Source organism: Aquarana catesbeiana, linkage group LG04 (assembly GCF_042186555.1).
Source record: "Aquarana catesbeiana isolate 2022-GZ linkage group LG04, ASM4218655v1, whole genome shotgun sequence".
Classification (NCBI taxonomy): domain Eukaryota; kingdom Metazoa; phylum Chordata; class Amphibia; order Anura; family Ranidae; genus Aquarana; species Aquarana catesbeiana.
The window spans coordinates 453,798,265-453,820,978 of record NC_133327.1 but is presented as its reverse complement, the minus strand read 5'-3'; the positions used below and the strand labels follow the sequence as shown (position 1 = coordinate 453,820,978).

The following is a 22,714-nucleotide window of genomic DNA, read 5'->3' as shown; positions in this document are numbered from 1 at the left end:
GAAAGCCAGATGAGCTGGAAACCAAACATAGTGATCCAGGTATGTGGGTATTTTTTTCACTCTCAGCTACATTGTATACAGAATTATCCTTCTGTGTTAATACAACAGATTATTTTTCTAGCGTATCATTTTTCTGATCTTCATAGGTTATACTGGCTGTGATGCCTTATACCTGTGGCCTTTTTTGAGGTGGACCTCCGTAGGGGTATTCTTGGCTTCAGGGGCAATTAACTCGCCATTTTACCTGTCCGGCTCACCCTGTGGCAATTGATCTTATGCAGGTCTTTTATTATTATTATGTGCATGACCATACAATATGCTAAATGGTATGTGAAGTCTAATTGTTGAATATATTATGACTTTCCATTGTTCTCTATTTGATGTCCTTTATAATGCTGTATGTTTTCTATTAATAGAACCATTATACGAATACAGATCTCCCTGTTATTAGACATGTGCATTCGTTATTGTCCGAATGCATTTGTGTCCGAATTTCTGGGATTTTCGTGTTCGTTTTAACAAAACGATAGTTTTCGTATTGTAGTGACAACAGTTCGATATATATATATTTAGAAGATTCGACATGACGGTGACAATAGCGATCTTCATTTATCAAATCTGCGATTGAATGTGCCTTACCTAACTCTATTAGTCCAAGATTATTCGACAGAGAGAAAAGATTTGACATTATAGAGACAATAGTAAAAGAGCTGTTAGTGGTCGCTGCTGGAAAGGGTGGGGGAAGTAAAATGATGATGAATGTTATTGGCTGATTGTAACCACAGAGGAGCAATAAAATAGATAAAGATAAAACAAAGATTCAACGAAGCAGCTAAAAACATACGATCATTGCGAGCGGACATTTACGGCCAAATGCTCCACCCATAGGCTATAGAAGAATTCTAATGTTGTTTGACTAGTAATAATAATTAATAATTATAATTATTACTAGTCAATTAGAATTCTACTATAGCTTGTGGGCAGAGCATGCGACCGGAAATGTACGATTGCAGCACCGTACAGTTTAGCTGCTTTGTCAAATCTTCTAAGAACATCCGACAGACACCATAAGCCTTCAATTGACAGATTAGACCTTAATTCGGATTTTCGTACAAATGCATTTTTTAACAAAACAAAATAAATAAAAACGAATTTCGGGAGTAACTAAATAAATGTATTTTTTGGACAAAACCGAAATTCTAAAACAAAATATTTCAGTGTGCACATGTCTACCTGTTATTACCCCTGAAGAAAGGCGTTTAAAGCCAGAAATGCATCAGGTACATTGGAGATAATTAAGTATCTGTATCAACTCTTTTTGATATTTATGCAATAGTCTTTGCACAGACAAGATTTTATTGTTATGTTCCATTTTCTTTTGTAATAAAATGTTGTACTTTTTAGCGAATTGGTTTTCATGTCGCCTTCAAAGTCCCGCTCCCAAGAGGGACAATTCTTTGTTCAAAAAACTTACATAAGGGGCCGCCAAGCCTGCAGGGAATGACGGTGCAACCTCAAGCCCTTTACAGCAATGCCCAACGCCATTTTGTGCGACCATGCATGTCCATTAGTAAAAGAAAAGTATTCCTTAATAAATATGGCCTTATGCAGAATGTAAAGAAATGTCAGTGTATGGAGCGATAAAGATCACTCTACATAGGTGAAAATATGATCCAACATAGCTTTTTTTTTTTTTTAATCCAAAGAAAAGTTTATTAAATTCAACATAAACATACATAGCCAGACTTCAACAATACACAGTTACATTGCATATTTTTAAAGATCTCTTTACATATTGGCTGTAATTCTATCATAGATAAGGCACAACACACTTTATTCCTGGCCTGTACCATTTGCTCCTCCCGTGCTTCCCCGTGACCCATTTTCTCTTTCCAGATTGACCAATAATCTGTACACTCGCACTTAACCAGCATTCAAACCCAACAATCTACCCATCACCAGATCCACCGGGACCAGTCCAGGTACATCTAGCCATGGACCCCAAAACTTCTCAAACTTTCGGGAGCATCCCCTGTGTTGATATACCATTTTCTCCATTCTGATCATATTCCCAACTGCAGAAATCCATTCCTTAACTGTGGGAGGGTCCTCTGAAATCCAGTGGAGCATTATCATCTTACGTGCTAACAGTAGGGTCCTGGTAACCGCTGTTCTGGTGCTCTCCTCCCATTCAAAGATCTCCAATATATTTAACAAACAATGTTTAGGGTCAGTGGGCATAGAGATCTGAAATACCCTGTTAATCGTATCCACCATTCCACCCCAATAAGAATGAAGCTTCAGGCACCTCCACAGTAGGTGGATCAGATCGCCATGATCCCTTTTGCATCTAGTGTACATCGGGGTAGGTCTGAGACCCATTTTATGTAACCTATGTGGCGTATAATACACCCTCAAGATGAGATATAGTTGTGTTAGGCTCGATACATTCAGCGAGCTCGTGGGCACCGCCTGTAAAATCTCCTCTTACTGGTCACCATCTATCTGTCCCACATCTCTCTCCCACTTATCCATCATTCTTAAGGGGTGTTTATTCAGAAAACTCTGCAGGAGCATGTTATAGCATTGAGAAATGAAACCTTTAGTGTTGTCAGCTCTCAGGACTAGGTAAAACAATGGTGTTGGTGAAGGAGACCACTCAGAGGCACTGCTCTGTGCCTTCACAGCATGTTTCAATTGCATGTAGTAGAACTGCATAGTGGATGGCAAGCCATGTCTATCCTGTAGAACCACAAAAGGCAGTAGCATATCGTTTAGAAAAATTTCCCGAATGTATATCACCCCATATCTCTTCCATAAGGCCCCATGCTGTAGCTGTGCTATTTCGGGGTAAGTTCCATTGGACCATATCGGGCTAAACTCTGTGTACTCCATCACTCCCTGTATGTATCTGATTTTGTTCCAGATTTTCTGAATAAGATTATAGGTCGGGTACTTCTTATTTGGTTTCCCAAAGGCTAGAGCCTCAAGTGCCGCTGGCACCGAGTCTCGTTTTACCGTATGTAACATCACTTTCTCTGAAGAGCTGCGGGCATTACTTAGTCTGTCAGCTTCCCCACCCATAACCCCTATTAGGTGTTGGAGTTCCGCTGCCAAGAAGTATAACCATGGATTCGGTAGGGCTAGTCCCCCCTCATCCTTAAGGCGCTGTAAATGTTCGAGTTTAATCCGGGGGGATAATTTTTCCAAATTAGTAAGCGGAATAGGGTGTTGATAATTCTAAATGTCATCAAAGGAACCACTACTGGGGAATTATGAAGCACATATAATAGCTGGGGCATAAGGATCATCTTGATCAGATTCACCCTACAAGCTATCGACAGGCAGAGTGCATTCCACGTCTTAATCCAATCTTGAAATTTCTGCAGTATTGGGGAGATGTTCAGCCTCCCATAGTCCCTTACCGTAGGCATCCCCATGACTCCCAAATATCTAAAGGATGTGGCCAAGGGTATGGAGATATCATCAGGAGGCTTACCGTTTTCATCTATGAGCATTAGGGAGGATTTTGCCCAGTTAATCTGAAGCCCTGAATAGGTGCCAAATTCCGTTATGGTAGACATGGTTTCTCGCAGGGAACCTTCAACATCCCCTAGCAGAATCATGGTATCATCAGCGTAGAGCATCAATTTCTCATGTGTGTCACCATAACAGAAGCCGGTAATACCCAGGTGGTCTCTAATTGTGATAGCCAAGGGTTCAATAGCTAGTGCGAAGAGCAGGAGAGACAGTGGACACCCCTGTCTCGTGCCCCGCCCCAGCGCAAAGGTACGAGACATTCTGCCCGATGCCCTAATAGCCCCCTGTGGGCAGCAATGAAGCAAACGGACCCAGGAGATGTATGTTTCCCCAAATCCAAACCTCTGGAGAACTCCCCACAAATACTCTCATTCGATGCTATCGAAAGCCTTCATAGCATCCAACGAGAGAAGGGCCCTCTGTCCCATATTAGTTGCCTGGGACTGAATTTTTAGATAAAGTCTTCTGAGGTTCACTGCTGTGGACTTATTTGACATGAACCCCACTTGATCAGGGTGTACTATAGAGGTAATAACCTTGTTGAGTCTAAGCGCTAAGATTTTAGCCAACAGCTTGATATCGCTCTAAAGCAGAGAGATGGGTCTATATGATCCTGGGTCGAGAGGGTCCATCCCAGGCTTTAATATAAGAACAACATTAGCTGTAGACATGGAGGGGGTAGGGTCCAATTTTCCCTGGCTGCCTCGAATACCGCCAATAGTTTAGGGAGAAGGATGTCAGCGTATTGCTTATAGATCTCCATGGGGAGCCCGTCTGACCCAGGAGCCTTACAGTTGGGGATCTCTGCCAGCGCCACTTGTAACTCCTCCACTGTAAGTGGGGCATCAAAATCCCTCCTATGCTCATATGTGAGTTGTGGGAAATTAATGCCCTGTAGGTATCTCATAAGATCCCCCATGGTATACTCCCCCGTTGGTAGACACAGTTTCTCATAGAATCCTGCCATTTCCTGCAAGATTAATTCAGGGGAGCTCACTAGGTTACCCTCCGATGTTCTAATAGCTCCAATTACTGGAGACCGTTGCTGAAAATTTGCTATCTTGGCCAGAAGGTGACCCGTAGTTTCACACTCCTCAAAAAAATGTGGCCTTTGAGAAGAATCTTTTCTTCTTTGCTGTGGAGGACAGCAGCTTTTGAGCTGACTGCCATGGCTCCCTGGCAGAGTCAGTGGGATCCTGAACGTACTGTACCTCCAAGTCCTGCACCAGCTTCTCAAGGCCCTCCCTCTGCCCTGATGACTGCTTTTTAACCTTTGTGATTTCTATGATTAGTAGTCCCCTCAAGTGAGCCTTAAAGGCTTCCCATTGGGTCAAAGGGGGATCAATAAATTTCTGTCTAGCTAGGAATTCCCACATGCTCCGCTCCAGCTCTAGAGGAGATAAGAATAATTTCAGCTACAAGGCATTAAATTTCCAGGGTGCCCTGGGCAGCCCGGACAGTGGAGCAACAATCAAACTAATCACCATGTGGGAGTGGTCAGACACACTGCGCGGTTTGTATACCACCTCTGAGACAGATGGCAGCATGGCAGGGTTACAAATTGCTAAATCAATCCTGGATAAAGTTCCACGTGTTTTGGAGAAACAGGAAAACTGCCTCTCCAAAGGATTCCTGTGTCTCCAAACATCCGTCCACCCCACCTCATTGAGCAACCTCAGCAATGGCGACTCCCTCGGTGAGGCAGGCCCCCCTAAACTTGGGTGCCTGTCCATGTAGGGACTCTGCCAGTAATTAAAATCTCTGATTATCAGCAATGGGAGCTCTGGCCTACCCGCCAAATAAGTCAACAAATTCCGGCGCACCACTACCGAAAATGGAGGAGGAATATATATGCATGCCAAAATACAGTGCAGCGGCCCAATGCAACAATGTAGGAAGATATAACGCCATTCAGAATCTATACATGCTTTAAACTCCTGAAAAACCATAGAACTGTGTACCAGCACACTCACCCCCCTAGAGAAGGAGGTGTGTGTGGAATGATACACTTTTCCAGCCTTAGAGTACTGTAAGCATCTCTGAGTTTCCGGAGTCAGATGTGTTTCCTGGAAACACAATATGGCTGGGTGAAACTTCTTTAAACAAGTAGAGATCATCATACGTTTGAGTGGTGAACCTAGCCCCCTAATGTTCCAAGACACCACATTCATTTCAGCCATTTGGAACCAAAGTATCTGAGAACAGCAGGATGCATATAAAAAAATACAGAGCAAAAGAATTGGTCAATGAGCAAAGCACAGTTAGGTACTCCCCTGTGGGGAAGTTGGGCCGGTCCGTTACCAGCCAGGTTTGACCCCAGCACTGAGTATTTGGTGTGAGCAATAATCTAGATACATCTATTTCACCATTGTTGGCATAGTAACAAGACCTTAATCTAAAGTCCTCCAAACGAAGCCTGTGGATAAAAAGGGGTAAACACAAAAAACAAACAGAGGACCAGGCTGTCAACAGGACAGGCCAGATTGATCCAACTTGGAACAAAAAATTATTAGGCACTTTTTTCTACATCTAACATAGAAAGATCGCATTTTTCTTGCATCTTCACAAGATAGCTTAAGGTTCACATGTTAGTATCACGTCTCCCAGCAAAAGTCATAGGTTTCCCTTTTTTATCAAAGTTATTTCCATCTGGATCGAAACATTCTGTAGCTCATAGAGCCAATAAGAAAAAAAGGAAATAATAGACCCCCCCATAAAAATAAGGGGGGGAAACAAAAGGGAAAAAAGTGAACTTAATGTGAGCTCTCCATTTAAGACTTGCCAGTACATCTAGCTCGTTGATTTATCATTGTGGTATCTGGCAGCAGGTGCTATCAAATCAGTCACCATCCTCCTCTCCTCCACGGTGGCGTAGGGCCTGATCATTTCAATCCAGCCACAGTGCAGCATCTTGAGCTGATTAAAAAAAGTGGGTTTGTCGGTTAGCAGTGACCCTCAACTTGTCAGGGTACAACATAGGGTAGCTGCAGTAATCTCAATCTCCTCTTAACATCTGAGAACTTGGCCCAACGCTTCTGTACTTCCGCACAAAAGGACACCCGGACCCCATTTACCTGGACATTAGCCTTCTCTCTAGATTGTCGCAGTACAGCTTCCCTGTCTCTATAATGTAGGATGGGTCTGGTGGGCGGCTCGGTGTCCGGTGAACCCTCTCAACAGTGAAAAATGGAGAAAACGCTTCTTTTCCAAATATTTCCTGCAGCCACCCTTCTACAAAAGGTGGTAGGGTCTCATCCCTCGGTTTTCTCTGGTAACCCCACAATGCGTATATTGTTTCTATGTCATCTGCTCTATTATTGGTATCTTTAGCCAGCTGATGTGCTACATGGGCCTCCCGAGCAACTGGAGGGAGTTTGTCTTCAACCTCACTCACTCTGCTTTCCACTGCAGTTGTGCATTTCCGGATTTTTTGCAAATCCTGTCTCAGTAGGAAAACGTCCCCTCTTAATTCCCCAAACTGCTCCTTGAGGGTATTCGCGGAGGCCGTGCAGACATGCACCACTCTAAGTATCTCGGCCAGGGTTGGCTGCTCAATGTCATCTGCTGCCGTGTCTTTGTGCAGGGGTAGAGGTTGCTCAGCTATACAGTCCTGTTCTCCCTGTCCCTCTGCCTCTCCTGCAGACTGTCTCATAGAGCCCTGTGCTGCTGAGCTTTGTAGTGCCATGTGGGGTTGTTCAGAGCCCCCCTCCGAAATCTGATCCGGGGATCCCCCCCAGCTTTTGTGTATAATACAGCATATCCCTCGGGTACTCCTTACCCTGAGTCTTTTGTGTCCTTTAGTTGGGCTCCCCCTTCGCTTTCTCTGCACCTCTCAGTGTGAGCTGAGCCAGGGCCACGGCGGCGCCATCTTGGATTTCAGAGCTCATGGAATCTTCCTTTTTCTTTGCTTTTCCACGTGTATAGAGGGCCGGCGGGTGGACCGGGAGGTTGCCCTGATCGGTAGCCAGCTGGAGAGCCGTTTCTCACCGATAAAGCACTGCTGGGAGAGGATCGATAGACTGTGCTGTGTAGGAGCTGTGAGACACACGTCTTCCCACATGCCTGTCTTGGCCATGTCCCCCGATCCAACATAGCTTAAAGAAAAATAATTTTAAAAATATAACAAATTTTGTGTTAAGAATTACTATCTATATAAAAAATTATCTATAGTGGAGACCAGCAAGCCTACATATTACAATCTGAATATTAATATCTATGTATATACTTTATACTAATCAAAAATTATCGATAAAATATAAAACCATATAATTAGCAAAAAATTAGCTACTATTAAAATATTGTTAATGATAATCTGCCAATTTCACACTAGAGGCATTTTTCAGGCACTATAGTGCTAAAAATAGCGCCTGCATAGCGCCTGAAAAAAAGCCTCAGCTGCAAACCAAGTGTGAAAGCCAGAGTGCTTTCACACTGGGGCTCTGCACTGGCAGGGCGTCACATGTCCTGCCAGCAGCTTCTTTGCAGCGGTGAATATACCGCTCCTACAATGGGGCAGCGCCGCCATACCGCCGGCAAAGCGTCCCTGCAGCGGCATTTTGCGGGCGGATTCAACCCCTTTTCGGCTGCTAGCGGGGGTTAAAACCGCCCTGCTAGCGGCCGAATAGCACCTTTAAAAAGGTAAAGCGGCGCTAAAAATAGCGCCCCTTTACTGCTGATGCCCGGGGAGGCTCAGTGTGAAAGGTGTCTTGAAGGTAAAGATGTAAAAAAAAATAAAATCACAAAAAAGGGAATAGTGCAAAAGTTGTATTTAAAAATATATATACATATATAAAGGGAACAAGTAAAATAAAAATGCATTAACTTGTATCAATGAAACAATTTAAATCCCAAACTGCATTTAGTCTGAATGAGGAATAAAATTTTAGTTTGTATAGCTTTTCATCTCCATCTTAGATCTCATTCTGTGACAGCCCTGCCAGTGTGGTTTTAATTTATTAATGGCTAGGCATTTAAGGCCACAAGATTTCTTATTATAACTTTGTCTAAAGTGGGCCGAGAGACTATGTTTTTTAAAACCAGTTTTTTTATATTGTACACATGTTCTCTTAATTGGTCCCTCAGCCTCCTGGTGGTCCCACCTACATATTGTTTTTTCATGGGCATTCTAACAAATACACTACGTATCGTGATTCACAAGAGATGAATGAATAAATTGGGTATTGTGGATTAGTGGTAGTTGAAGAGAATTGGTAAACTTTTTGTTGTCTTAGACCATTAACCACTTCAGCCCCGGAAAGGTTTTACCCCCTTCCTGACCAGAGCACTTTTTACAATTTGGCACTATGTTGCTTTAACTGGTAATTGCACGGTCATACAATATTGTATCCAAACAAAATTTGCGTCCTTTTTTTCCCACAAATAGAGTTTTCTTTTGATGGTATTTGATTGCCTCTGCGATTTTTATTTTTTGTGATATAAACGGAAAAAAAACGAAAATTTAGAAAAAAAATGATATTTTCTCATTTTTGTTATAAGAAAAATCCAATAAACTCAATTTTAGTCATACATTAAGCCAAAATTTATTCAGCCACATGTCTTTGGTAAAAAAAAATGTCGATAAGCGTATTTTTATTGGTTTGCGCAAAAGTTATAGCGTCTACAAACTAGGGTACATTTTCTGCAATTTACACAGTTTTTTGTTTATGACTGCCTATCTAATTTCTCGAGGTGCTAAAATGGCAGGGTAGTACACCCCCCCCCAAATGACCCCATTTTGGAAAGTAGACACCCCAAGGAAATTGCTGAGAGGCATTTTGAGCCCATTGTATATTTAATTTTTTTGTCCCAAGTGATTGAAAAATGACAAAAAAAAACATTTTTTACAAAAAGTTGTCACTAAATGATATATTGCTTACACATGCCATGGTTATATGTGGAATTGCACCCCAAAATACATTTTGCTGCTTCCCTTGAGTACAGGGATACCACATGTGTGGGACTTTTTGGGAGCCTAGCCGCGTATGGGGCCCCGAAAACCAAGCACCGACTTCAGGATTTCCAAGGGCGTAAATTTTTGATTTCACTCCTCACTACCCATCACAGTTTTGAAGGCCATAAAATGCCAAGATGGCACAACACCCCCCCCCCCCCCCAAATGACCCCATTTTGGAAAGTAGACACCCCAAGCTATTTGCTGAGAGGCATGTTGAGTTCTTGGGAATATTTTATATTTTGCCACAAGTTGCGGGAAAATTACAAACATTTTTTTTTTGCACAAAGTTGTCACTAAATGATATATTGCTCAAACATGCCATGGGCATATGTGAAATTACAGCCTAAAATATATTCTGCTGCTTCTCCTGAGTACAGGGATACCACATGTGTGGGACTTTTTGGGAGCCTAGCTGCGTACGGGGCCCCGAAAACCAATCACCGCCTTCAGGATTTCTAAGGGTGTAAATTTTGGATTTCACTCCTCACTACCTATCACAGTTTTGAAGGCCATAAAATGCCAAGATAGCACAACCCCCCCCCCAAACCCCCAAATGATCCCATTTTGGAAAGTAGACACCACAATATATTTGCTGAGAGGCACGGTGAGTATTTTGCAGCTATCATTTGTTTTTGAAAATGAAGAAAGAAAAGAAAAATGTACTTTTTTTCTTTTTTCAATTTTCAAAACTTTGTGACAAAAAGTGAGGTCTGCAAAATACTCACCATACCTTCTCAGCAAATAGCTTGGGGTGTCTACTTTCCAAAATCGGGTCATTTGGGGGGGGGTTGTGCCATCTGGGCATTCCAGCACAAACCCCCCCAAATGACCCCATTTTGGAAAGTAGACACCCCAAACTATTTGCTGAGAGGCATGGTGAGTATTTTGCGGCTCTCATTTGTTTTTGAAAATGAAGAAAGAAAAATAAAAATGTATTTTTTTTCTTTGTGCCATCTGGGCATTCCATGGCCTCCAAAACTGTGATAGGCAGTGAAGAATAAAATAAAAAATTTACACCCTTAGAAAGCCTGAAGGCAGTGCTTGGTTTTTGGGGTCCCATACGCGGCTAGGTTCCAAAAAAGTCTCACACATGTGGTATCCCCGTGTATTTTGGAGTGTAATTTCACATATGCCCATGGCATGTTTGAGCAATATATAATTTAGTGACAACTTTGTGCAAAAAAAAAAATTGACTTTTTCCTGTAACTTGTGTCACAATATAAAATATTTCATGGACTCGACATGCCTCTCAGCAAATAGCTTGGGGTGTCTACTTTCCAAAATGGGGTAATTTGTGGGGGTTTTGAACTGTCCTGGCATTTTATGCACAACATTTAGAAGCTTATGTCACACATCACCCACTCTTCTAACCACTTGAAGACAAAGCCCTTTCTGACACTTTTTATGTACATGAAAAAATCATTTTTATTTGCAAGAAAATTACTTTGAACCCCCAAACATTATATATTTTATTTAAAGTAAAGGCCCTACAGATTAAAATGGTGGGTGTTTCATTTTTTTTTTCGTACAGTATTTGCGCAGCGATTTTTCAAAAGCATTTTTTTTTGGGGAAAAAACACACTTTTTTTAATCTGAATGCACTAAAATACACTATATTGCCCAAATGTTTGATGAAATAAAAAAAGATTATCTTAGGCCAAGTACATGGATACCAAACACGACATGCTTTAAAATTGCGCACAAACGTGCAATGGCGACAAACTACATACATTTTTAAAAGCCTTTACAGGTTACCACTTTAGGTTTACGGCGGTGGTCTACTGCTAAAATTGCTGCCCTCAATCTGACCTTTGCGGTGATACCTCACATGCATGGTGCAATTGCTGTTTACATTTGATGCGAGACCAATGCTTGCGTTCGCCTTTGCGCGAGAGCAGGGGGTACAGGGGTGGGTTTTTTTTTTATTTTTTTTTTTTTTTTTCCTTTTTTATCTTATTTTTAAACCGTTCCTTTCATTTTTATTTCATAATTTTTATTGTTATCTCAGGGAATGTAAATATCCCCTATGATTGCAATAAGTAGTGACAGGTACTCTTTTTTGAAAAAAATGGGGTCTATTAGACCCTAGATCTCTCCTCTGCCCTCAAGGCATCTGACCACACCAAGATTGGTGTGATAAAATGCTTTCCCAATTTCCAATTGGCGCTGTTTACATCCGGCGAAATCTAAGTCATGAAATGCTTGTAGCTTCCGGTTTCTTAGGCCATAGAGATAATTGGAGCCATTCTGGTCTCTGATCAGCTCTCTGGTCAGTTGGCGGAACCACCGGCTGCATTCTCAGGTTCCCTGTTGGGTATCAAGAGGGAGTAGAGGTTGTGTAAGTATCTGCTGTATGTGCCAGCCTACATCCCAAGCTTAAAATTTGCAAATGGTTTCCCCTCAAGGGCGGGACTTTAAAGGCATGGACTGAGAGACACAGAGTATACTAAAAAAATATACAAAAAGTTTATTTATTACATACTTTATCAAAAAAACACATAATATGTATAGACATGTCTATACATACTATGTGTTTTTTTTTTATAAAGTATGTAATGAATAAACTTTGGGAGGGGGGGTGACAGTCCCTCCCACTGCTTGTAAAAGCAGTCTAGAGGCTAATTAGCCACTAGGATTGCTTTTACATGAAAGCCGACTGCTGGCTGAAAAGAATGATACCTAAACCAACAGGCATCGTTCTGGTATAACCACTCAAAGTCCAGCAACATACCAGTACGTTGCTGGTCCTTGTTGGGCATATATTATAATATTTTTTTCATGCAGCCTGTGGGTAAGTAAAAAAAGTAATTGATTGGTGGGTATCCCACCATTAGAATACCTCCCTTCATCCACCCACTTCTAATGATGGGCATACATGCACCATTTTGTTTTTAACTGTGGTGGTGAAATCACCTCCTACAGCACTGGAGTCATGGCTTTATGTATCATGGGAGCAAACGCTGTTGCTATCAAGATAGATAAATATGCACTGCAACTGAATGGCGTACCTGCTAAGCAAATGATGGTTAACAAAGCAACATTACAGTATAACAGTAAGACATACCATACCTGCAAAGCAAAAACAAAAAAATAAAACATTTTTTAATGCAATCTGTGCCTAAAATATATATATGCCGAAGCATGGGGGCATCCGCCTGCAAAAGTTCGGAGCAAATCATTCGAGAGAGAGAGAGAGAGAGAGATAAAACAACAACTATTTTTGTTTTTTTTATTTTATATATTTTTGTGTTTTTTACACTTTTTTTTGTAACTGTTGTAATGGTAACGGTTCCAGGTTTGGGTCTCTCAAAATGCAATGGCATCTTGGGAGACCCTGTGAAAGTGTGCCTAGTCTGGGCAGTGCTGTACCCTACGCTAATACTCAACTAGTGTATGGTAGCGTTCAAAACATTCACCAATGCAAAGACCAGGATTGTCAGGACAGGAGGGACAATAATAGCATGTGTCACGCCTATATCTGCGCTTGCTGCAGACACGACATCTTCTTTGGGGGGCTCATTGGGTAGGGGTACTCGGGAGGACATACGAAAAATGCCTCTCATGCAGCCAGCTTACTGCATTTGGATTGGGAAGGTGAGGTGGAGCACCGTCTGGAAACAAAAGGGCTCTGATGATCTCTTCCTGGAATTTAAGGAAGGATCCAGTCTGTCCTGAAGCTCTGTATAGCACATGAGCATTCAGCAAAGCCAATTGAAATAAGTAAACAGACACTTTTTTATACCAGCGTCTGGCCTTATGGGCAACTAGGTACGGCACTAACAACTGGTCGTTAAGGGCCACCCCTCCCATATTAAGGTTATATTCATGGACAAAGACGGGAGGTAAGAACAAAAACATTCTTATTATCCCTCCACTTCACAGCGAGCAAATTGTTACACTTGAAGCAGGCTCTCTCCCCCAGCCTAAGACGGGAATCTACAAGCCGCTGGGGAAAGCCCCGGCGATTAGGTCGCACGGTGCCACATGCTCCAATCTGATGATCAAACAAGTGACTAAACAGTGGCACGCTCATGTAATAATTGTCCACATACAAATGGTACCCCTTTCCGAATAAGGGTGACACCAAGTCCCACACAATCTTGCCAGCACTCCCTATGTAATCTGGGCAGTTCGGCGGCTCTACGTGGCTATCTTTTCCCTCGTAAACCATAAAACTACATGTATATATAATGAAACGTGATTTTGCGCTAACCATACAAATAAAAAACCAGCGCGCCTCATATCTTAGTGTGTATTAAAATATAAGTGATCCCGATAGTTATGACTACTATTGGTATACCACATTTAAAGCCATTTCAATCTGGCCAAAACTCATGAAAAACGTTATTACTATAGACATATATTTAAAAAAATATTAAATTAACTTATTTTCCTATATTAGGAACATTTAAATCCTATACTCACACCACGTGTTCAACAGTGAAACAAAACATGTGTTATTAATTACAATGTTACTTATGAAAATCAATCCGCAACAATGTAGTGAGCACCCTGAAACATATGTTGCTAGTAACAACTGGGAACGGAGGGAGACCTCCGTTCCCAGTGGAAGCCTGTTTAGGGGAAACGCGTCGGGTGGAGCTAGAGGCTGTGACGCCATCAAGTTTGTCTGGTCTTTCTCCATGCAGTCAGCCGGTTTGCTCTCGCTCTGCATGTATGCTGATTTTTAGCTAATTTTTATCTGGTTCCCATTTTTTATCTGAGTTCCGTTTGGTGTATACTTGGGAGTTTTTTTTGATTTGTAGTTCCTGATGTGCAGTGGAGTGTTGCTGTGAACATTTGCAGTGGAAAGAATTGTTTTAAAGTGACTGTGAAAAAGATTTTCAATAAATCTATAAAACACATTTGCACTATGGAGCCCTTTTCGTTTTATTCCCACTGAGGTGTATCTTCTGTATGGATGAACTAATATTTTGAAACCGGATACCTTGTATCAGTGAGGATAGATCTGCCTGTGTATTGGAGTGCTGTGGCTGAGGAAATCTCCCAGATCTGCCTGTGAATTGGAGCACAGTGGCTGAGGAAATATCCCAGGAAAACGCCCAAGTGATAATCTAAGGCCGGCAGGCTAATGCAACATGCTCATCTGATCTCACTAACCTGAGATCCATCTGATCCGGTAAGCGGTCTTTTTTATCATATTTGTGAAAAGGAGGAATATCGGTGTGTCTCTTTCTATAAAGAAGATTGATACTAATATCAACCTAGCATATTTCCATCAAGGACTGATCATTGTTTCTACATCTAAAATGTTCAAGGGGAATAAGTGTCCCACTGATAAACATTTTTAGCACTAATTTGGATATGTATGGTGTTCACCACATTGTTGCGAATTGATAGTCACAAGTAACATTGTTACTAGCAACATATGTTTCAGGGTGCTCACTACATTGTTGCGGATTGATTTTCATAAGTAACATTGTAATTAATAACACATGTTTTGTTTCACTGTTGAACACGTGGTGTGAGTATAGGATTTAAATGTTCCTAATATAGGAAAATAAGTTAATTTCACGATTTTTTAAATATATGTCTATAGTAATAACATTTTTCATGAGTTTTGGCCGGATTGAAATGGCTTTAAGTGTGGTATACCAATAGTAGTCATAACTATCGGGATCACTTATATTTAATACACACTAAGATATGATGCGCGCTGGTTACACTATTTACTAAACTACATGTATAGCCTGTGGCCCTGTCACAGAGCTTATACATCTTGCCCCCCGTATCTGGCACTGTTTGAAAGACAAGCGGCCAGAAAACGTAATCAGGAACTCATCAATGCAGACAACTTGATGGGGAGTAAACAAGTCTGCAAAACGTTGGTTGAAGTGGTTTACGAGGGGCCGAATTTTGTAGAGCTGATCGTATCCAGGGTCTCCACGAGGACGACAGAGTTCATAGTTGTTGAAATGCATGAACCGCAAAATCTGCTCGTATCGTGCCCTGGTCATGGAGGCAGAGAACACGGGCATATGGTGAATTGGGTCAGTTGGCCAATATGACCACAACTCACTCTTTTTAGTTATGCCCATGAGGAGGGATAGGCCCAGAAAGATCTTAAATTCGGAAACCGTAATTGGTTTCCAATCTCTGGCAAGGGAGGGCTGGGGATTAGTGGCTACGTATTGACCTGCATACAAATTGCTTTGGTCCACAATAGATCTATCGGTGAAAAACAGTGAATAAAAATCAAGTGACGTAACATCAACTGTTTCCACCTGAATTCCCCGTTGGCCAGTGAATGGGGGAAGTACAGGTGCTGCAGAAGTGGTGGGTTCCCAATTAGGATTGGTGAATGCAGCAGGAAGGGCACGATGGGCCTCTGTTTGTCTTCTTGGTGGCAGCGGGACACTCCTTGTGCTTGCCACCTCACCAGCTTGAACTGCACTTATGGGACTCGCCAAGTCACCACATGTTACTGTAGTGCTGGTTTGACTACAAAGAAGGTGTACTAGACCGCTGGTGCTTGCCAGTTCACCAGAAAGAATAGCAGCACTAGTACTTCTCTGCTCCATACGAGAGCCCTGCGGTTCTTGCACCTCAACAGCAGAAGAAGATTGGGGTCTGGTATGCCTGACCTTGGCAGGGACCACAACTCCGTCGTCAGAGCTATCTGTCATGGAGCCGCTGTCGTCTACAGGATCTCATTCTGAGCCTGAATCTGACAGATGAGTGACTTCCTCTTCACTATCTGTCATGCTCAGAAACTTGTAGGCCTCATTACTGGTGTACCTTTGATTTGCCATTTTGGGCTCTAAATTTAGTGCTATACTAGTGAGACTCACAGGTAAAAAGCTCCTGACTGTTAGCGACTGATTCAAATGCTACCAAAAAAAACTGTTAGCGATCGAAGGGATCAAGCCTAACTCTGTAAATGCTGCAGTTATGTGTGTTATGTTTTGTAAGTGACAGTGATCGATCGATACTGCACTTGGGTGGGCTGGGTGGAGGGGAAAAAGGTGCTAGCAGGTATCTGGGCTGATCCCACTAACACTGCATTTTTGGGAACCCTAAATTGCCGGGGATGCTAGTATAGATCTGATCAGATATTGATCCGTTCAGATACTATACCACTAAGGGAGGTGTATGCTGCGTGTGGGTGTTAGCAGTACTGGCACTAACCTGACGCTGCCTGGGGTGATGCAGACCCTATCTGACCCTAAAACCTAACTGATATCACCCGTCGGGCGATCAGGGGGTTAAAGGTTTATTAGGTAATAAATGGCGGGTGCCCTGACACTATAAAAAACAGACTAACTAACCAGTGTCACCCATATTAGTTATACGGTGATCACTGGTGAAAGGGTTGACTAGGGGGCAATCAGGGGGTTAAAACCTTTATTAGGTAGTATATGGGGGTACCTGACGCTATAAAAAGCTGGACGGTAAACCTAAATACTTATCTGGCTAACTAGCATCACCTGTGACACTAATACGGCGATCAGAAAAAAAGATTGCTTAGTGACACTGGAGACAGGGGTTAACTGGGGGGTGATGAAGGGGTTAAACCTTTATTGGTGGGGTAGGGGGGTACCCTAGACCTAAAGGGGCCTACCACTAACTGCCCTAACACTTATAAAAGTCACAAATGACACCAATGCAGTAATCAGTAAAAAATAAAATAAAAACTGCTATTGGTGTCACTGTGACAGGGGGTGCAGGGGGGGTGATTGGGGGGTGATTTGTGTGCCTGCATGTTCTACTGTTAGTGTAGTGTTGGTGCAGACTTACTTGGATGTCTTCTCTGCTTCTGTTTACATTATAGAAACAGAGGAAGCTTCTCATTTTCCAGGAGCGATCATGAGGGGGTGGCTACCCCCTCAGCACGGATCGCTCCTGCAACGATGCTGACCGCCTCGGGCACCTGGGGGGGGGGGGCGTGATGCACCTGCGGGAGGGGAGTAATGTACCCATACGTTACTCTGCCTGCCCGTGCCATTCTGCCACAGTATATCTGCGTGAGGCAGTCGGCAACTGGTTAATCGTACATATCACACATTTATTGCAGACATAGAAACCTTTTATTAATGCAAAAAAAACATTCTAGGGGGATCAATAATATTCAGAGCCAAACAATCTTTTAAATTAGGGGCTTTCCTAAGTACCACTTCTGGTTTATCGGGTAAGACTTCCTCCAAGACTGGGTCAGATTTTAATATTCCCCACCGAAAAATTGGTAACAAAAAAGGACAGAACATTTTATTTTCCCTTTTCTCCACAGGAGCTAACAATGTTTATCTATATTTAAAACCTCCTGTATAGAAAATTTAGCATTAAAATATTTTTTTGTATTCAATGCATGCATGCTACATAATTTAAAAGTATAACAGTGCTTCCTCATGATGTCATGATGGGGTTGAGTTACTGAAGTCATATAGGCTATTAACCTGGGAGTTATTCTGAGCTTAATGAATGTGGTACAATTTCACTTTGAAAAAGAAACACAATCATGTCCAAGGAAAATAAACACATTTTTGCTTGCACATGATTGGATGAGGTAAGTCAGGAGAGCTTCACCTCATTCACTAAGCTCTGGGAAAAATTCCCTTGCTTAGTGACTTCCCCTGCAAAGTGAACAGTCGGTTGCCTTTTGTACATACAGTAGTTGGTAAGACTGAATAAAGACAACAGTTCTCCCAGGTCAACCTCAATATGTTTAACTTCCTTTCTGTTTAGAAGGCCAGTATCATCTTTGTTCAGGTATCACTCAAGGTCAGTATTTGCAACCAGGACATAGATGCTAGCCCTGATATTACTCATGATGAAACATGTAAATCCCAATGCCTTTGGCTTTATTGTCTTGGTGGTGTGTTACAGTGTTGCTGCTTCACAATCTATATCCATTCAGTTTAAATATATATTACGTTCAAACAGCCCAGACCCTATTGCCTCCTCCTAGAATGAAAATATTGTAGAGTCTCATAGATTACCTACTCTGCTGACACTTAATTTCGGATGTGACTTAAGATAAACTGAGTGATCAATAGAAAGAGGAAATGTGTTCGCCTGTCTGTAGAGTACTGATGAAATCATTTTTTTGGGGCACAGTCACTTAATTGGACCTAAAAGACTGCTTTTTTATCATACAAGTGCAATATTTAAATATACTTTTGCTGTCTATTGTGGCATGTAAGTATTAATGCAGACCTGTAAATTATTCACTAGTATTTTTCATCTATTTTCTTTATTATATTTTTTTTTCCATATTATTTTCTTTCTATTATTAATATTAATTTCCCATTTTATATTTATTTTTATTTTTATTAATTATTATTTATTTACTATTTTTGATTTTTCATTTTCATTTTTCATTTGTATTTTTATTTTTTTTTTATATTTTTAATTTTAATTTATTTCTATTTTCATCTTTATTTATTAATTTTTGTATTACAATTATATTTTTTATTTATTTATTTTCATTTTCATTATTCAATTTCATTTTTCCCTGCTTCATTTTTCCCTGTTTCAATTACATGCTAATTTCATCATCAACTTCATTCTTATTTTTATTTTCCCACTGCTTCTAGAGCTTCCGTTACACACACATCCCCCCCCCATCCCGAAGCTCTGTAGACCTGAGTCGCCTGTGTGTGTGTGTGTGTCCTCTTCATGCGTTTCTTGTGTTGGATATTCTTGCTATGTGCTCCATACTGTATTTCTAGCTGAAATTCTGTCTATAATTATATATATATTATTTATATTGTTTGTACATACGTGTGTGCTTGTGTATGTGTATATATATATATGCACACATATTTAATATGTATATACACATATATATATATATATATATATATATATATATACACACATATTTTTTCTGATCTCTGTTCCACCTAGAACGCTTGAACGTGGTCTGGTATGGAACACAGAAAATCGCATTTCCCATTTCAGGCCACTTTTTCCAACTAGCCATTATGTCAATGTACATATTTTGGCCTACTGGCCCATAGAGACTGCGCCATGGTTCTCAAAGGCTTTGATGAAGAGGTTATCCTCGAAACGCGTCAGCCGATTCTAAACACCCGCCTCAACATGGGCTTATGATATTTTTAACCCATTTTTTATTTTCATGTTTTTTATATTTTGTCACCTGTTTGCATGACACATAGTATTGGTATTATTCAATTGCTTTTATTTGCTTTCATTTGCTTCTATTCACATATGAATACGTTTTATACGTTTTGATGTGAGCAATTGATCACGCGCCCTTCATCCATCACTCTCCATATAACCTGTAAATTTATTTATAGCTCTTCTATTAAAGATCTACAAGAAATACAGGAAAGATTTATATTTTTTTTAAACCACAGGCTGTCTTTGAAAATCAGGAACATCTGCAAATAATAATTTGTCCTAATGGTCCAGACAAAAAAGACAGACAAATGTAGAAATATATTTGTAAAGTAAATGTATTTAAATGCAAATTTTACAATCGGTTATTATCAAAATTACATCAAGAAAAATACATTTTTTTTATTATTGGTAAATATGTTTTTAATATGCAATAAATGATGAAATTGAATCAAGTTTTAATATGAAATTCTCTAGAAAGCAGGAATTTAGAGAAGAGGACATTAGGGAGGAATTCAATCATCTATGTTAATTCAACTGTCTGGTTACATACAGTCAATATTTAAATCTGAATTCCAGATATTTGATCTGGTTTGCATTGCATAGAAACATTGGTCTGGCTTGGAACATACCCATGAAATTGCTGCTGAATCGGAGAAGTACTACTGCAGTCATTTTAGCTGTCTTCCTGGTGCCATGCTGACTTGCTGCCCTGCTGTACAGTAACAACATGGGGTACATCACTACCCCACCTCTTCACCTTATCCAATTGGAGAACACTTTGTATTCAAGTAGAACAATGCAAGGCATTCACTGAATGGCAGCCATGCCAACCGTGTGAAGCCCTTTGGCTATTATGCAGCAGGGCAGTCACTCTGCACAGGACCTGGAAGACTGCAATCACTGTAGTAACTGTGACTTCGAAATTGATTCTTCACTTCCACCACAGTCCCACAGGTATGGTTCATGCATACTTACATTGGTCCAAACTGGGAAGATGTAACTATAACATACAAACCATACCTGAAATTCTGTTTTAAAAAGGCTGAGTCTATTGTGTCATTAGACATCAATAAAAGAAAAATGCCTGAGGTTAAAGTAAATAAAGGTATTATTTATTATCCCTCCTTAATTTGAAACACACAACCTTTTAAAACAGGTGCCTGGTGAAGATAACATACATGTGTTAAATGCTTAGACTTGCAATCCATTGAGGTTACCAATATATTAAGTCGCTTTAACATCAAACTATTTAGCATAGAAAAAAAATGTAATCCCCTTATAGTGCATTTAACCTTATCATAGAAACCCTATCATTGAAAATATCATTCTAAAATCAGTGATAAACTGTGTAATATATTTATAAGATACATTTAGAAGAATATTTCAATGGTAATTAGTGGTGTCTAGTAGTAAACACATTTAAAAAGATTTAATTTTTTTTAAGTTCAATTGGTCCAACCATAACAGTAAGTTTCTCATAAGAAGAAGATGCAGCCCTTTTACGTCTCCTTATACATCCTTGGTAACAGCGGGAATTATAGCTATTTTTGTTGCAAACAGTTAATTTACACTCTAAGTAGACTCTGGAGAAATTCTGTACAAAACGAAACGCGCGGAATCCAAATCGAATCTGATTCGAGTAATATGTTGGGTAGGTCAAATAAGTGGAATCTTTGATGCATCTGAAAACATAAAAGAAACACAATTGTAATATTTATTACTATTTTTTTATGGAAACAAATAAAAGTAGGTTTTAAAAATAATTTAATTTTTTACATTAAATAATTCAAAATGCAACCCAAAGGCCAATCCCATTAAACACATATAAATAAAAGTACATTTTAGTTAAATTTTTGACATTGCAGCACATCCTTAATTGTCTCTAAAGCATTATACCTAAATGGGAGATCCAACCATCCAAGACTGCCACAAACACGTAATTGTCTTAAAAACTCCTATGCCTCCCCAGCTGTCGACCCCTAAATTAACACCAAATAACACTTAATGTACTCTTAACCCTTACCCAGTTATTGTTGGGAATGGTTGAAACCCCTGTTTCTTTTTTATCTGTAGCATTAAGAAAAAAAACAATCCCTCATCATAATGAGGGGATATCTCCTTTTAGTTGTTATTACGACAATGGACACCAGGACTAATAGAACTTGTGAATCTCAATCCTGTGGGAACACACAGACAGAGGTTCTCAGCCTACATTCTTTCCAAAACTTAAAAAAAAAAAAAAAAAGTTGGGCTTTACATACTTGTTAACACTTAAAGCGGGGGTCCACCTATCTATCGTTTTTTTTTTTTGGAGTTCATTCACAAACTTTTCTTCTCATGATTATCTACTCACATGTTCTGTGTAATAAGTCTGCCTGTGTCCGATTTCGTTGAAAATAATAACTTATAAAATTCACGGAAGGCAGTTTCCATCTTCATTGTGGGCATTTGAAGCCCACAAGCATGTATTTCCTGGATGCGGTGAATGCTGGGAGCAGAGATGTTGTGATGACGCTGTTGCACAATGCATGCTGGGAAGCCTGAGACTAGCTCCCAGGGGACTGTGGGAGGTCTGGGAGAGGCTAGAAACACGCCTACTCCCATGGGAGGAAAACCAGGAAGTGCAAAGAAGATTAGAAAAAAAAAGGTAATTACGGCGATTTAAATTTTTTTTACACAGCATGTCAGCATCTAGGCAAGGAAGAGAATGCATAGAGATAATGTTCAAAATTTGGGTGGAACCCCGCTTTAATCTAATGCAATAGTTGCGCTATCTCTAACCTTTATTCCAAACCTAGTTTTTGAATGATACCCATTATCCCCTTAACCTCCTGGCAGTAGTGATTATGTCAGATATTTGATGCTCAAAGAGGTACAATGTTTTGCGTGGAAATTTGGGAGTTTTATATTGTAGGCCTGTAATTCTTAGTAATAACACACTTAAATCTGTCCAAACAAGAGTCGAGTAGACATCCCAGGTATGATAAAGTTTGAAACACAAAATCATAAATTATAATATAATAAATCATTATAATAAATAATAATATAATAATAACAACATTTATTCAATAATGTAATCAAATCAAAAAACACAGAAATTTGCTCAGTTGCTGAATT

At 40.4% G+C, this 22,714-nt stretch overlaps 1 protein-coding gene across 1 annotated transcript in view; it reads right to left on the bottom strand.

Moving 5' to 3' along the window:
- Positions 1-19,914: 19,914 nt before the first annotated feature.
- DMBT1 (deleted in malignant brain tumors 1) overlaps positions 19,915-22,714 on the bottom strand; it is a 165,362-nt gene continuing 162,562 nt past the window's right edge. The window contains exon 31 of the mRNA XM_073627487.1: positions 19,915-21,279. Within this exon, the coding sequence (XP_073483588.1) occupies positions 21,027-21,279 (253 nt within the window). The 3' untranslated portion in view covers positions 19,915-21,026. The remainder of the gene's footprint in view (positions 21,280-22,714) is intronic.